Here is a 15,028-nt window from a genome sequence, read left to right on the forward strand (position 1 = left end):
GCCTAACCCACTTAATCTTCTCTTCTTCCTCCTCCCTGTTAAATTTGCACAGTGAAAATTAATAAGGGGCCAGGACATTTGTGGAGTGGCAATTGACGTCAGATTGGCATTCCTCTCCTTTTAACTTACATTGAAATAGGGCTGCACATTTCTCGTCTGACATTCCAACTTGGGCCAGGTGAGAAAAGTGCAGTGCAGCAAGTTCCCAAGGTCTTCGGTCGAGTGAAGCAGCATCAGAGGAAAGGTAGCTACGCCCCCTTTTTACAGCACTAGGTGCCGTAAAGCAGGTACGTTTAAAGGTCCCAGCCACTTTGAGCAGCCAGGGAGAAGGTAAGTGTGTAAGTTAAGCGGGTAGGATGGAGACAGAGGGGTAGGAGGGTGGGGAGGGTAGCTGGGGGTAGTCAGTGGAGTCAGAAGGGTGTTTGGAGAGGTGGGGGATAGTTGAAGTGTTGGGAGGGCAGGCGAGGGATGTGGAGGGCAGTCAGGAGGGTAGTCGAGGGGGTAGTCAGGGGGTGGGAAGGATAGTTAAGGAGTAGTCGGGGGAGGGGTCGGGAAGGTAGTTGGTGGGGTGGGGGTTAGTCAGGAGGGTCCAGTGGAGGGCGGGGGTGCCAGTAGCATAGTTACCCAGGAGTTAGAAGTAGTTTTAATTTTTCTAACTTTTCCTAGGTGATTGCCCAGAAGGTTCAAACATCTGATGGACAGTTACCCTGCACAGGGAACTATCCGATACTCTGATTTAAATTGAATACTTTGGATGGTTCTGACTGTGAGGAGGATGCAGAGTTGCTTCAGTGTGATTTGGACAAGCTGAGTAAGTGGGCAAATGCATGGCAGATACAGTATAATGTGGATAAATGTGAGGTTATCCACTTTGGTTGCAAAAACAGGAAGGCAGATTATTAACTGAATGGCTATAAATTGAGAGAGGGGAATGTGCAACGAGACCTGGGTGTCCTCGTACACCAGTCGCTGAAGGTAAGCTTGCAGGTGCAGCAGGTGGTAAAGAAGGCAAATGGTATGTTGGCCTTCATAGCAAGAGGATTCGAGTACAGGAGCAGAGATGTCTTGCTACAATTATACAGGGCCTTGGTGAGACCACACTTGGAATATTGTGTGCAGTTTTGGTCTCCTTATCTGAGGAAGGATATTCTTGCTATAGAGGGAGTGCAGCAAAGGTTTACCAGACTGATTCCTGGGATGGTGGGACTGACATATGAGGAGAGATTGAGTTGTTTAGGATTATATTCGCTGGAGTTCAGAAGAATGAGGGGAGATCTCATAGAAACCTATAAAATTCTAACAGGACTAGACAGGGTAGATGCAGGAAGGATGTTCCCGATGGTGGGGAGTCCAGAACCAGGGGTCACAGTCTGAGGATACGGGGTAGACCATTTAGGAGTGAGATGAGGAGAAATTTCTACACCCAGAGAGTGGTGAGCCTGTGGAATTCGCTAGCACAGAAAGTAGTTGAGGCCAAAACATTGTATGTTTTCAAGAAGGAGTTAGATATAGCCCTTGGGGCGAAAGGGATCAAAGGGTATGGGGAGAAAGCGGGAGTAGGCTATTGAGTTGGATGATCAGTCATGATCATAATGAATGGCGGAGCAGGCTCGATGGGCCGAATAGCCTACTCCTGCTCCTATTTTCTATGTTTCTATGTCGTACCAGAATAGCTACCCAGGAAAAGTTAGAAGAGTTAAAACCACTTCTAACAGCCTGGGATACCTCCTGAGTACAACGCCTCTGGATATCAGAAGTTCTGGCCCAATGTGTTGTAATTAAGATATTGATACAGTATTTTAAATCTTTTTTGGGAAACACATAGAACAGATCAACTATGATGATCTTTGTGATTGTAACAAAATACACAGCCATGGAAAGCAGAACAATCAGGACTAAGCTCCTCCTGGACACAGTTGGTAGCAGAACATTTCAAGTTAACCAGAACATACTTTTACAGGTGTTAAACATTGTCCAAAAACTCTAGCCGATAAGGCACCAGTAATGTCCAAAGGTTAATTTTTTTTGAACAAGCCGTACGTACCATTTTTATCCTTTATTGGATTATCTGGAAAGACAGGAGAGTCCGGAGATGAAGGGAGGGACGTGCAATTTGTGGACACACGGGATACCAAGCTCCCTCGTTTGCTGTCTCCAGTAAGCCGGTTAAGCCAATGATCAGAGATTGATGAGCTTGTGGATCCTGCACGAAACCAAACAACTTGATAAAATCCACATGGTTATTAGATTATAATCGACCTTTACAGTCTTAAAATATTTCACCTCTGCTTCCACACGAGACAACTTTGGAAATCACAAAATTGATGATTATATTGTTTGAACTGAACAATTAACTCGATTGTGCGTCATCATCAGTCAACTGCATTTTGTTGGTGCTTTTTTACGAACTCTTGGGACAACACTCTTGCCCAAAGCTAAACAAATCATTAATTGCTGCAGGTGTAAGAAATTGAATTTTTTGTAAGTATCAATGAACTTTACTCTTCAGTTTTACAACATGACCTCCCCAATCAAGTTACACCAACTTGATCATCATGCATAGGCCAAGGCTAATGTTTCATTCAGTTGCCATTGTTCATGACTGATTTAAAAATCCTAAATACCAGAATATTATCTAGATTATGTTCAGGGATACATTATGGAAACCATTCTCAAAATAACTCATGATCAGAAAAGCTCTGACAAAATCTATGATCCTGATAACAAAAGGAGGTTGGGAGAGTGTGGGGGAGGCTGCACTGGGCTGAAGAACCCAGCAAGGCCGAGGGCCTAAAACTCCTTAGGATCTTAATGGCAGGTAATGCTGCCGTCTCTCACACGACAGCTGGCCAGATCGATGGCATGAGCAGCGGGGAGGAACACGAACTTGCAGCAGGAAGCCACAGCTGGTGACCTGTGGGGATGGCCATTAGCATTTAGTAGGTTTCAAAACTTGGGGCTCTGACAGGAAGGAGGAAGGGGGGGCTAGGCCAGTTCAAAGAAGGCCCAATGCTCCTTGTGAGGTGCCAGAGGATAACTCCCATCCCCACCAGAAGACCTGAAAAGTACATTTAAACTTTTACCTGTTGAGTTTCTTCTGGACCAGAATCTAGCTCCCAGCAGCTTATGATTGACAGAGGAGCTGACACAACACTCCTGCTCAGGGTCCTACCCCTCCCTGTGGATTCCTGTTTTCTGGCTCATAACAGCAGGATAGCAAGGAGATGTAGTGGGAGGGTGGGGATAACTGACAGCTGTGACTTTAATTACAATAACCACCGCCACCCCCCAACCTACATTGTTTCCATCAGGTGAAGGCAGTTAAAATTGGGGCTCATATTCAGTTTTTTTTAGGATTGAAAAGCAATTAATCTAATACTTCTGTTTCATTCTGATCATCACATTTTGTTGATGAGGGGAAGGCTGTTTCAATCTGATTGTTTGTCTATGCAATAAGACAGACAATTAGAGTGCAGCAAGCAAACCAGGACAACTTTTCACCAATTCATTGTCAGGAACTAAGCAGACACCCAGCTAAAGTTCAAAAGCAAAATACTGCAGCTGCTGAAAATATGAAATAAAAACAGAAAATGCTGGAAATGTTCAGCAGATCGCTGCCTGACCTGTTGAGTATTGACCTAGCTGAAGATAGGACCTGAAATCAATGAAACTCAAATTGAGTACAGAATGTTCTACTCCTAAGAAAAACTGTCTGTATATAAAAAACAACAATTTCACTCATCATGGTTAAAAATGTGTAAAAACAGCTCCTTTTCTTCTCAAATGCCAAAAAACAGCCTAGTGAAGGCAAGAGATACATTGAACTGGTGACTTTATTGGTATCGTTGCTCAAGTTTCAGGATGACAAATGGTAGCTGATCTTTCAGCTTTGTGCAATAAATTACAATTAGTGCAACATTCATGAACAGTTTCTATTTCAAAATTGATCATCAATATACCAACATAGTGAAAATGTTGTTGGTTTATGTAATATATTAGATGGTGCTTCAGCAGTTTCTTTGGCATTACTTCTATAAAAAAGGAAAATGAAAACAGGTAATTTTTAATTTGAATAAAATAATAAGAATTGTATTACTATAACAGGATTTTGATAATCATTAAAATGCGGATTGAAACGACACATGAACAGTTGAATTTTTCTTATAAATATTTCAATCCCCACTTTTCACTAAATACTTTTTGTACTAACAGTTCAGTTAGAGCTGGTTAAATGCTAACACTAAGAATAAGACTACACACACCACTATTTTTATTTCTAAACTAATCCTCACCATAGCCAGATTCTGAAACTCCCTCCTCTGCTACAAAAAAATTGAGCTGTTTTCAAGATTTAAGATCTTAAGAGATTCATAACATACTGTGCTTCACTTGTGGTTACGCTGCCTGTGGTAATCATTCTAGTAAAATGCAAGAAAACAACTTCATATCACCCACAAAGGCGGAGAGAAGAGAAAGATGTTTACGCTCTTTATCAATGATGCTGCAGAATGAACATATGGGGGCACAGGACAACTGGGGCCTATGGAGCATCCTCACGTGCCCTTGATAATGACAACTTCTCCATGAGTCTGGACAACTCCAAGCGTAGGTGAGACAAATTGAGAGTTTGTTTGGGCTCCAGAACTCCACTATTGAACCTGCAGATATTCTTGATCAATATTTGTTTTAATTAGTACACATAAATGGAAATAAGATATTGGGGCAAATTTCCTGGCAAGGCAACAACAGGTTAAATGAGCTTGTCGACATTAGTGTGTAAATAACCTATAAATATGTGGTGAGGAAGACATGCATCATGAGTTGCAATTCACCACAAACTGTTAGGACAATTTGCTGTAAGGCTTGTGGAAATGGGAGCTCTATGTCATCTGCCCGTGAATTTCAACAAATTGCTGCATTTGCTCTGTTTGAAACCAATTAGAGTGTCTGCAGTTATGCCTGGTACTTAGCGATCTAAGGACACTTCTAATGATGAGGTTATCTTCCTGCAATACTACTTAACCTTGGAGGTCCTGAAAGAGAACCATTGGCATTTCATTCCTGCATGTAGTAAATTGTTCTTGGAGAGTTTAAAAATTTGATTTTTTTTTTCCCCCCCTTTCTGTCACTTTCTCTTTTAATCCAATCTTTTTTTCCCTCTCTATTTATCATTTTATACCTAATTTGACTCCAATTCACCGTTTGCTTTTCCATCCTTTTAAGATAAAATCATAAGAAATAAGAAATAGTAGCAGGAGTAGGCCATTCGATCCATTAAGCTTGCTCTGCCATTCAATAATTCATGGCTGATCTGACTGTGGCCTTAACTCCACTTTCCTGCCTGCCCTGCATAACCCTCGACTCCCTTGTCAATCAAGAAACCATCTAATTCAGCCTTGAATACATTCAATGACCCGGCCTTCACTGCTTGCTAGGAAACAGAATTCCAAAGACTAATGACCCTCTGAGAGAAGAGAAATTCCTCCTCATTATGGTCTTAATTGGGAGACCCCTTATTTTGAAATTATGCCCCCAGTTCTGGATTTCCCCTTGAGGGGAAACATCTTCTCAGCATCTACCCCAACAAGCCTGTTCAAAATCTCGTATGTTTCAATGAGGTCACCTCTCAGAGACGGGCTGACCACTGAATCACACACCATTACAGCAACAAATTGCAGTTCTTAAATTTCACATACCTGCCACAGAGCTGTTGGCTGACCAGGGTGGGATGGTGTTCCTTTTTTGATAAAAGAGTATATAGGCACCACGAGTACAAGTCTCTTCTTCTGGAATCAACTCTGCATTGCTGTCATCATAATCATACCATTGCCCATCCACAGAGTTTCTGCAGTACGCTGATAAACAAAGAGTCAAATCAATGAACCAGGACAGAATAGCTGCGGTTTTCAGCATTTCTCCATTAACTTCCTCATAATCCCAGTTACACTATAGATCATTGATAGAACCCATTAATTGAAAATATGAGTTCTTGAAGTCATTTATATTGCATGTAAGCAGATCTGTGGTAAGTGAATGAATATGGAGCTAATGTCTAACAAAATTGAGTGAAATAGTTGAAGATCCGGTCACTTTGGTAGAATACCGATGCAGGTTAGCTTTAATATTAACAGACATGCACATGAAATCCTAAATAGACTTTTAGTATTTTTTGAAACTTCAAATCTTTGCAGGGTACTTTGGAGCTGTATGATTTTAATTTTAGAATGTACTTGAAGAGTTTACTTTTTCCTAATGTATAAAACATTATACATGTTTTTGGGGAGAGGGGTTCCACTCTTAAGATAACCCACACCACTCACTTTTCCTTGAGAGCACAGGTAGATGAGCTCTACTAATTTTACTTCATTCACAAACTTCCCACTCATCTTGTGGGATAGACTCCAGCCTGCATCGTTTTTATCGTTCATGTGATGTGGGCATTACTCCCCATCATAATTGCCCTCGAGAAGGTGGTGGTAAGTCACCACTAAGAGGGCAGTTAAGAGTCAACCACAATGCTGCAGGTCTGAAGTCATGGAGGCTAAGGTTGGCAGATTTCCTTCCTTAAGGGGAGGAAAGTAATGCACATGTGCTTTTACAACGATTTGATCGTTTCACAGTCACTGTTACTCATAATGGCTTCTTGTTCCAGATTTATTTATCTGAGTTTAAATTCCCCAGCAGTCATGGTGGGATTTATGTCTCCAGATCATTAGTCCAGGCCTCTGAATTTCTAGTCCAGTGATATAACTACTATTCTATCTCCCCATGGTTGCTTCACTAAGATTGGTAACTTACCGCATCCTGCCAATCCATGCACTGTTTGCTGAATCACCACCAAATTACTTTAAACCACAAGGTTTCAGTATTACATGGCATTTACACATTTACACAAGTTTACACTTGCTTTCACACTCACTCTCTCCCCTAAAATTTCTTCCCCAGCAAGTCATCCACTAACTTCTATCAATTGCCATCTATTCTGCAGAATAGGTATGTAGAAGTAGTCTTCAATGTTTCTAAATAGTTGAGGGGTCATGAGGACTCGAAACGTCAACTTTGCTCTTCTCCGCCGATGCTGCCAGACCTGCTGAGTTTTTCCAGGTATTTCTGTTGTTGTTTTGGATTTCCAGCATCCGCAGTTTTTTGTTTTTATCTTTGAATTCCCAGTGACTGACTCAATGGATCACACAAGATTTCACTTTGTAAGACTTTTACTGTAACAAAACAACTAAAATCAACAATATTACATAATTGGCAACTAATATGCTAAACTGCAGAACGGGCATCTCCCCCCTTTTAACCTCAACATAATGGAAAATCCCATGCCACATTTATATGTTATACTGCATTCTCCATAGACTGTAGTCTTAAGTTTAATATCCAACTCCTTTCAACAGATTCTCTTCCACCTGCTTCACTAAGGTAAATTTTCTTTTTAAAACAATTCATTTTCACTCAACCCTTTTAACATTAGCTACTTGAGCTTCTGACTCTTTGGACACATCTTTGGTCAAACAGTAATTTCCACAGCAGGATTACAAAAAATGATGGACATCATTTGACTTCTCTTGTACATATTCAGTTTCAACAACTTCACTGGGCTTTTCTGTAGTCACTGGAGATGGCTATAGCTTATCCCCAGCTAATAGAAAATCGGCATCTTCAATAGGTAATTTAGGCACAATTCCTACAATTACAATCTCTCTCTCTCTTCAGGTACCATGTCCTAAGGAGGCTTTGGTGACCATGGACCTCCATGTTAATCTTGCTCTGGAGGTGTGGATCATCTTTGTTGGTGGCACATTCATCCAATTTGTAATGTTCCTTAGAAAGGTCGTTCATTGCCTACCTCAAACTCTTATTACCATCGATTTTTCCCATCAACATCAGACTTTCTAAATCATGATTTCTTACTATGGCCGGGATTTTCCGGTCCTGTCCGTGGCGGACCGGAACGTTTGGAGAGCAGCCAAAAGTCCATTGGCTCTGGGTGGGAATTTCCGGTCCCACTGTTCTCTTCCTGATCTTGGTCAGCAGAGTTCTTTTGGTCTCTGATTTTACTAGCGCCTCTTCATTGGTAGTGTGACTTGTCCAAGATATCTTCATTATTCGCCTTAAAAACTGCAACTCTGCAGTCTCAATTCTTCTCTGCATTGCTTCACTGATTCCAGGATTCTTAGCTTTGTTTTCATGCCTACTTTTGAGTTGATCATAATCTTTTTCATTTTTTGAAATGCATGTTTGGCCATTCCATTCCTTCATCTTAGTCCTTGGTCGGACTTTCTGTCCAATGTTAACATACCTCCTAGATAACAAAATTTGTCTACCTGCGTGACCGTTTCATTCTCCACTGTGATCTTACATTCTGGTTTGACTTTCTTTTTCAACACGACTAGTCATTTTATGTTCTTACAATTTATGCTCAGCCTTTTCTCCTCACTTTCATCACTACTCTAAAGTCTGGATAAAAGGATCAAACAAAAACATGTTGAAGAGTAGGAAAAATGGTTGAACAAAAGGAATAGAAAAATGCAAAAACAAAGACTCAAGAACAATATATGAAGATATGAGGGAAATCACACGAAAGGTTGGGTGTACATCTGGTGGGGGAATCAAAGGGAAATATGGAAAAATAATCATGGAAAGGGACAAAGCGCTTGCAAGATGGACTGAATACACACAAGACTTCTTTGAGGACAACAGACAAGAAGAAAAGCCAACAATTAAGAAAAACATGCACGGTCCAAAGATCAAGAAAGACAAAGTAAGAACAGCAACAAGAAGGATGAAAAACAATAAAGCAAAGGTCCAGATGAAATAGTCACCAAACAAATTAAAAGTTTAGAAGACTTTGGAATAGACAAACTGACACTCATCTTTAATGAAGTTTACATCACAGGAGAAATCCCAGAAGACTTAAGTAAATCCATATTTATCGCCCTCCCTAAAAATCCAGGAGCAATTGAATGTGAACTCCATTGCACTATCAGTCTGATGTGTCACATTACCAAGATCTTTCTTCGAGTGCTGATGAATAGAGCCAGGAGCAAGATAACGCCAGAAATTTCAGCTGTTCAATGCGGTTTTGTAGAAGATAGAGGAATGAGAAATGCTGGGAAGAACTGTCCGTGCCCGCTGGCGTCAGGTATGCTCGGTGGCATGAGTGGACATTATAGCGAGAAGGCCAAAAATTGGTTTCATGACGTTGTGAAACCAGTTTGCGATCGTCCACTCTGCCCATTAATGGCGGGCCGCGTTTCCTGTCATTGGACATTGAGACCTCATTGTAATACATCTGTATATCATTATAAGGCCAAGCCGCCGGAGTCATCCTGCCCCGGCTGGATTGTCTGTCCACGTCAGCGTGATTGCACAACAGCATATATAAGGCATGCACTTTGGGGGGGCTTGAAGATGAGTGCACAGTAACATTGCGCAGCGCTCACCCGGGATGCCTGTTGGACTTCAAGGTTGAGGCGCGTTGGAGGCGTGGGGACAAGGGCTGCCCTGTGGTTGAAGGTAGTGCACAAGCACGTGCAGGGTGGGGGGGCAGGGAAGCAGCCACACATTAGGGAAACATTGTATATAGTGGCCCTTCCTCTGCAGCTGAGACAGTTCAGACGTAGCCACATTGAACTGCTTGGAGTTGGGCCCCCATTTTACCTGCCCACTCAAGCAACACAAAGGCATGAAAGTGCTACCAAGTGCTCCAGAGCTTTTCACCCCTTGGGCACAGACTGCAAACTAATGAGCATTTTAGTGGACTGCAGAACAGTTGGACGACTGTGCACATTGTACAACCTCCTTGCTAAAGCTGGCCATGGACCATTGGTGGAGGCACTCACAGCCCCTTGCAATGTCATCATCCCGGTTTGGACCAGTCTCCCCCATGGTTCAAGCTAACAGTGCAGCCTTGCAGTGCAGGTTGAGAATGCCTGTGCCTGAGCTGAGAGCACAGCATGCACAGACTCATAGACATTTACAGCATAAAGAGAGGCCATTCAGCCCATCATGTCTGTGCCAGTCGACAAAGATCTGACTACACTAATCCCATTTTCCACCGCTTGGCCCATAGCCCTGGAGGCTATGGCAACACAAGTGAATATCTAAATATTTCTTAAATGTTATGAGAGTTTCTGACTCAACCACTCTTTCAGGCAGTGAGTTCCAGACTCCCACCGCCATCTGGGTGAAAAAATTTCTCCTCAACTCCCCTCTTAGCCTTCTACCACTTATCTTAAATCTATGCCCCCTGGTTACTGACCCTTCCTATCCACCCTATCTATGCCCCCCATTACCTTATACACCTCTATCAGGTCCCCCCTCAACCTTCACTGCTCCAAGGAAAACAACCCCAGCCTATCCAATCTTTCCTCATAGCTCAGACCCTCCAGCCCAGGCAGCATCCTGGTGAATCTCCTCTGCAGCCTCTCCAGTGCAATCACATCCTTCCTATAATGTGGTGACCAGAACTGCACACAGTACTCCACTTGTGGCCTAACCAGCGTTTTATACAAATATAACCTCCCTGCTTTTGTATTCTATGCCTCAGCTAATAACCTTCAGGGTTCTGTGGACATGCACACCAAGGTCTCTCTGACCAGGGCTTTTCGGGGTCCTACCATTCATAGTGTAATCCCTTGCCTTGTTAGCCCTCCCCAAGTGCATTACCTCACACTTTTCCGGGTTGAATTCCATTTGCCACTGCTCTGCCCACCTGACCAGTCCATTGATATCCTCTTGCTGTTTATGGCTATCCTCCTCACTATTTACCACCTTACCAGTTTTGTGTCATCCGCAAACTCCTTGAACATACCCCTTCATTTAAGTCCAAATCATTTATGTACACCACAAACAGCAAGGGCCCCAGTACTGAGCCCTGCAGAACCCCACTGGGACAGACTTCCAGTCACAGAAACATCCCTCTATCATCATCATCTGCTTCTTGCCTCTCAGCCAATTTTGGATCCTATGTGCCACTTTGCCTTTGGACCCAATGGGCTCTTACTTTCTTGACCAGAGTGCCATGAGGGACCTTATCAAAAGCTTTGCCAAATTCGATGTAGGCCACATCAAATGCATTACCCTCATCAACACTCCTGCTTACTTCCTCAAAAAATTGGATCAAATTTGTCAAGCACGACCTTCGCTTAAAAAATCCATGCTGACTATCCCTGATTAATCCATGTCTCTCCAAGTGCAAATATATTCTGTCCCTCAGAATTCTTTCTGGTAACTTCCCCATCACTGAGGTTAGACTGACTGGCCTGTAATTTCCTGGTCTATCCCTTCCTTTTTTAATAATCGGACATTAGCAGTCCTCCAGTCCTCTGGCACCTCACCTGTGGCCAGAGAGGATTTAAAAATTACTGCCAGGGCCCCTATCTCTTCCCTTGCCTCCCCCAACAGCCTGGGACACATCTCATCCTGGCCTGCGGATTTATCCACTTTTAAGGCCGCTACACCCGCTTGTACCTCCTCTCTCTCTACGCTAATTTCCTCTAATATTTCACAGTTCTCCACCCTGATGTCTATAATTGTATTGTCCTTTTCCATTGTGAAGACCGACGCAAAACATTCATTAAGAACTGTACCCATGTCTTCCAGGTCCACACACAGATTATCTCTGTGGTCCCTAATTGGCCCTACTCTTTCTCTAGTTGCTCTCTTGCTCTTTATATAATTTAAAAAAACCCTTTGGGCTTTCCTTTATTCTACCCACCAATGCTTTCTCATGCACTCTCTTAGCTTTCCTAATTTCCTTTTTAGGTTTCCTGGTGCCCTTTTTATACTCCTCTAAGGACTCTGCCGTATTGGGCCCTCAGTATCTGCCATAAGCTTCTCTTTTTTTCCTAATCCTAACATTTATGTCCCTCGACATCCACAATTCTCTGGACTTGGTTCCCCCCTTTGTCTTTACGGGAACATATTTGCCTTGTACTCTTCCTTTTCCCCCCTTGAATGCCTCCCACTGCTCTGCCACAGTTTTATCGGCAAGTAGCTTCTCCCAGTCCACTTGGGCCAAATCGCATCTCATCTTAGTAAAATTAGCCTTTCTCCAGTTTAGAACTTTTAATCCCAGCCCAACCTTATCCTTTTCCATAACTATCCTAAATCTAACTGAGTTATGGTCATTATCTCCAAAATGTTTCCCTACTGATACGCCTTCCACCTGACTGGGCTAATTTCCGAATATTAGGTCTAGAGTTGCCCCCTCCCTTGTTGGGCTTTCTGCGTACTGGCTAAAAATGTTCTCCTGGGTACAGTTTAAAAATTTTGCTTCCTCCCTACCTTGCACACTAACACTATCCCAGTTAATCTTTGGGTAGTTAAAATCCCCTACTTTTACTGTCTTATTATTCTTACACTGCTCTGAAATTTGATTACATATTTGATCCTCTATCTCTCCCTGCTTGTTTGGGGGTCTATAGTACACACCCAACTGTGTGGTTTCTCCTTTTGTGTTTTTTATTTCTACCTATATGATTTGATGATCCTTCCAAGATATCATCCCTCATCACTGCTATAATTGATCCCTTTGATCAATATTGCGACCCTCCCCCTCTTCTATCCCCCTTTCTATCTTGTCTGAAAACCCGATTACCAGGTATGTTGAGCTGCCGATCCTGGCCTTTTAGCCAAGTCTCGGTCACAGCTATGATATCATACTCCCACGTTCCTATCTGTGCCCTCAGCTCGTCTGTCTTATTCCTCAGGCTCCTTGCATTAAAGTATATTCCAGTTAGCCTTGCTAAACTCACTTTTTTCTTATGTAGCCTATGTTTCCTCTGCCTTTCAGACTCACTTACTAGCGTTTTAACTTCTAATTCCATCTCAGCTTCTCTCCCCTCTGAACTACTTTTCAGGATCCCATCCCCCTGCCAAATTAGTTTAAATCCACCCAACAGCATTAGCAAACCTCCCTGTGAGGATGTTGGTCCTGTTCCTGTTCAGATGTAACCCGTCCAATTTGTACAGGTCCCACCTCCCCCAGAAACGGTCCCAATGCCCCAGAAATCTAAAGCCCTCCCTCCTGCACCATCTGTCCAGCCACGCATTCATCTGCTCTATCTTTCTGTTCCTATATTCACTACTGCGTAGCACCGGGAGTAATCCGGAGATTACTACCTTTGAAGTCCTGCTTTTCAATTTCCTACCTAACTCCCCAAAGTCTGCTTGCAGGAGCTCATTTATCTTTCTTCCTATGTCATTGGTCCCAACATAGACCAGGACCTCTGGCTGTTCACCCTCCCCCTTCAGAATGCCCTGCAGCCAATCCGTAACATCCTTGACCCTGGAACCTGGAGGCAACACACCATCCTGGAGTCATGTCTACAGCTGCAGAAGCACCTGTCTACGCCCCTCACTAACAAATCCCCTCCCACTATTGCCCTTCCACACTTCTTCCTCCCCACCGGAGCAGCTGAGCCACCCACAGTGCCATGGCCTTGGCTCTGGTTGACCTCCACAGAGGAACCGTCACTCTCACCGTTTTCCAAGGGCGAAAAATGGTTTGTGAGTGAGGTGCACTCGGAGGGGATTCCCTCACTACCTGCCTGGTCACCTTCTGTCTGGCGGTCACCCATTCCCTCTCTGCCTGCACTTCCTTAAGCTGCGGGGTGACCACGTCCTGAAACATGCTACCCACAAACCTCTCAGCCTCGTGAATGCACCGTAGTGCCCCCAGATGCCGCTCAAGCTCCAAAACCCGGAGCTCAAGTTGCTCCAGTTGGAGGCACCTCCTGCAGTCCAATGAGCAAAGCTGTTGCCAGTCGGTCAGGTGGAGTAGGGCGGAGGTGGTTGGGGTTTCGGGCAGCCTTGCAGTGCACTAAACTCTGGCCATCCAAGCACTCTCTGGGATGCGTTAAGGCACCTTCAGACTTAACCAAGAGAGGTTCTTGGTATACCCAAGTTAACCCACACATCTCTCCCTTTCATCCTGCGGGTGTACAACATCAGGATTATGGAGCCTGGTGAACTAGCTGTATGCCTCGTGACGTACAGAGCGCGGATATGACGAAGAAGAGAGCGACTGAGGCGCTTGGCTATGCAGAGGAAGAAGCAGCAACTTCAAGAAGAAGGGGCGGCTGGGGCTCATGCACACACAGCTGAAGAGCCACAGCGAGCCATCGTTGGTCAGCACCTAGGTAGACGCAGGGTCCATAGATGCCGCCTTTCATTCCTGCAGATGACCAAGAACCAGTGTCACCTCGGATGGCCTCAGGGAGGGTGCACCTGCCGATCCTCCTCCCTACGGGTGCCCAAGGGCCCCTGGCTGACTCCTTAAGAAGGGGCAGCTGGAGTGAGATCGGGCTGTCCCCTCTCACGTACGTATTATTGGAGGCCAACTATGGTGTCGATGATGGAGTTCAGCCCGTGCAGCAGTGGAGTGACGTCCTGGACCAAGGTCTCTATGGCCACCATCCTGCCAGTGTTGACCTTGGTGCATTGGCACCGAGGAGTGCAGCGGACATCCCTTCCTGATGTTCCTGTGCTTGCCTTTGCAGCTCCAGCAACCGTGACATGACTGAGTCCAGAGGCTCGCCATCTGACTCGGACTCAGCATATTTTGAGCCTCCAGCAGTCCTCCGAGTGCCGGACACCAGGGAAGTCCCTGCTGCCGCCTGCTGTGGATCAATAAGTGTCTTGTGCTCACCAGATTGTGATCCCGAGGCTACTGTTAAGCTCGGTCCCACTAAAGTGCGTGTCTCTGTGCTGGTCAAGGGTGTGGGTGAGCACTGTGACGGGATTTCAGGTAGAGTTTCATTGGGTTCCTCTTCTGAGCTTCCCTCGGGGTTTGATTGGGGGCCCTGGGTCATGGGCTCTCTTGGCTGTTTCCCAGATGTGCCTGTGAAAGCAAGGAGAGATAATTAGTGCATGGCAGTGGCCTGTGAAACAGGATACATCACTCACAGGATGGTTATCTGATGGATGTACTACCACCGATCTCACTGTCAGTACAGCAATGGTCCAGATCGACGCTGGCCAGCTGGATGGCTCTGTTTTCAATATCCATGATGACCTT

The 15,028-nt window shown here is 44.3% G+C and overlaps 1 protein-coding gene across 1 annotated transcript in view; it reads right to left on the minus strand.

Annotated features, from left to right (window-relative positions):
* Window positions 1–15,028, minus strand: part of usp43a (ubiquitin specific peptidase 43a) — a 581,344-nt gene that overhangs the window by 3,756 nt on the left and 562,560 nt on the right. Inside the window, exons 14-15 of the mRNA XM_078570881.1 lie at window positions 5,697–5,855; window positions 2,045–2,203 (exon numbers count right to left, since the gene is read on the minus strand). Of these exons, the coding sequence (XP_078427007.1) occupies window positions 2,045–2,203; window positions 5,697–5,855 (318 nt within the window). The remainder of the gene's footprint in view (window positions 1–2,044; window positions 2,204–5,696; window positions 5,856–15,028) is intronic.

The sequence above is a fragment of the Cetorhinus maximus genome, chromosome 24, assembly GCF_964194155.1.
Source record: "Cetorhinus maximus chromosome 24, sCetMax3.hap1.1, whole genome shotgun sequence".
Classification (NCBI taxonomy): Eukaryota; Metazoa; Chordata; class Chondrichthyes; order Lamniformes; family Cetorhinidae; genus Cetorhinus; species Cetorhinus maximus.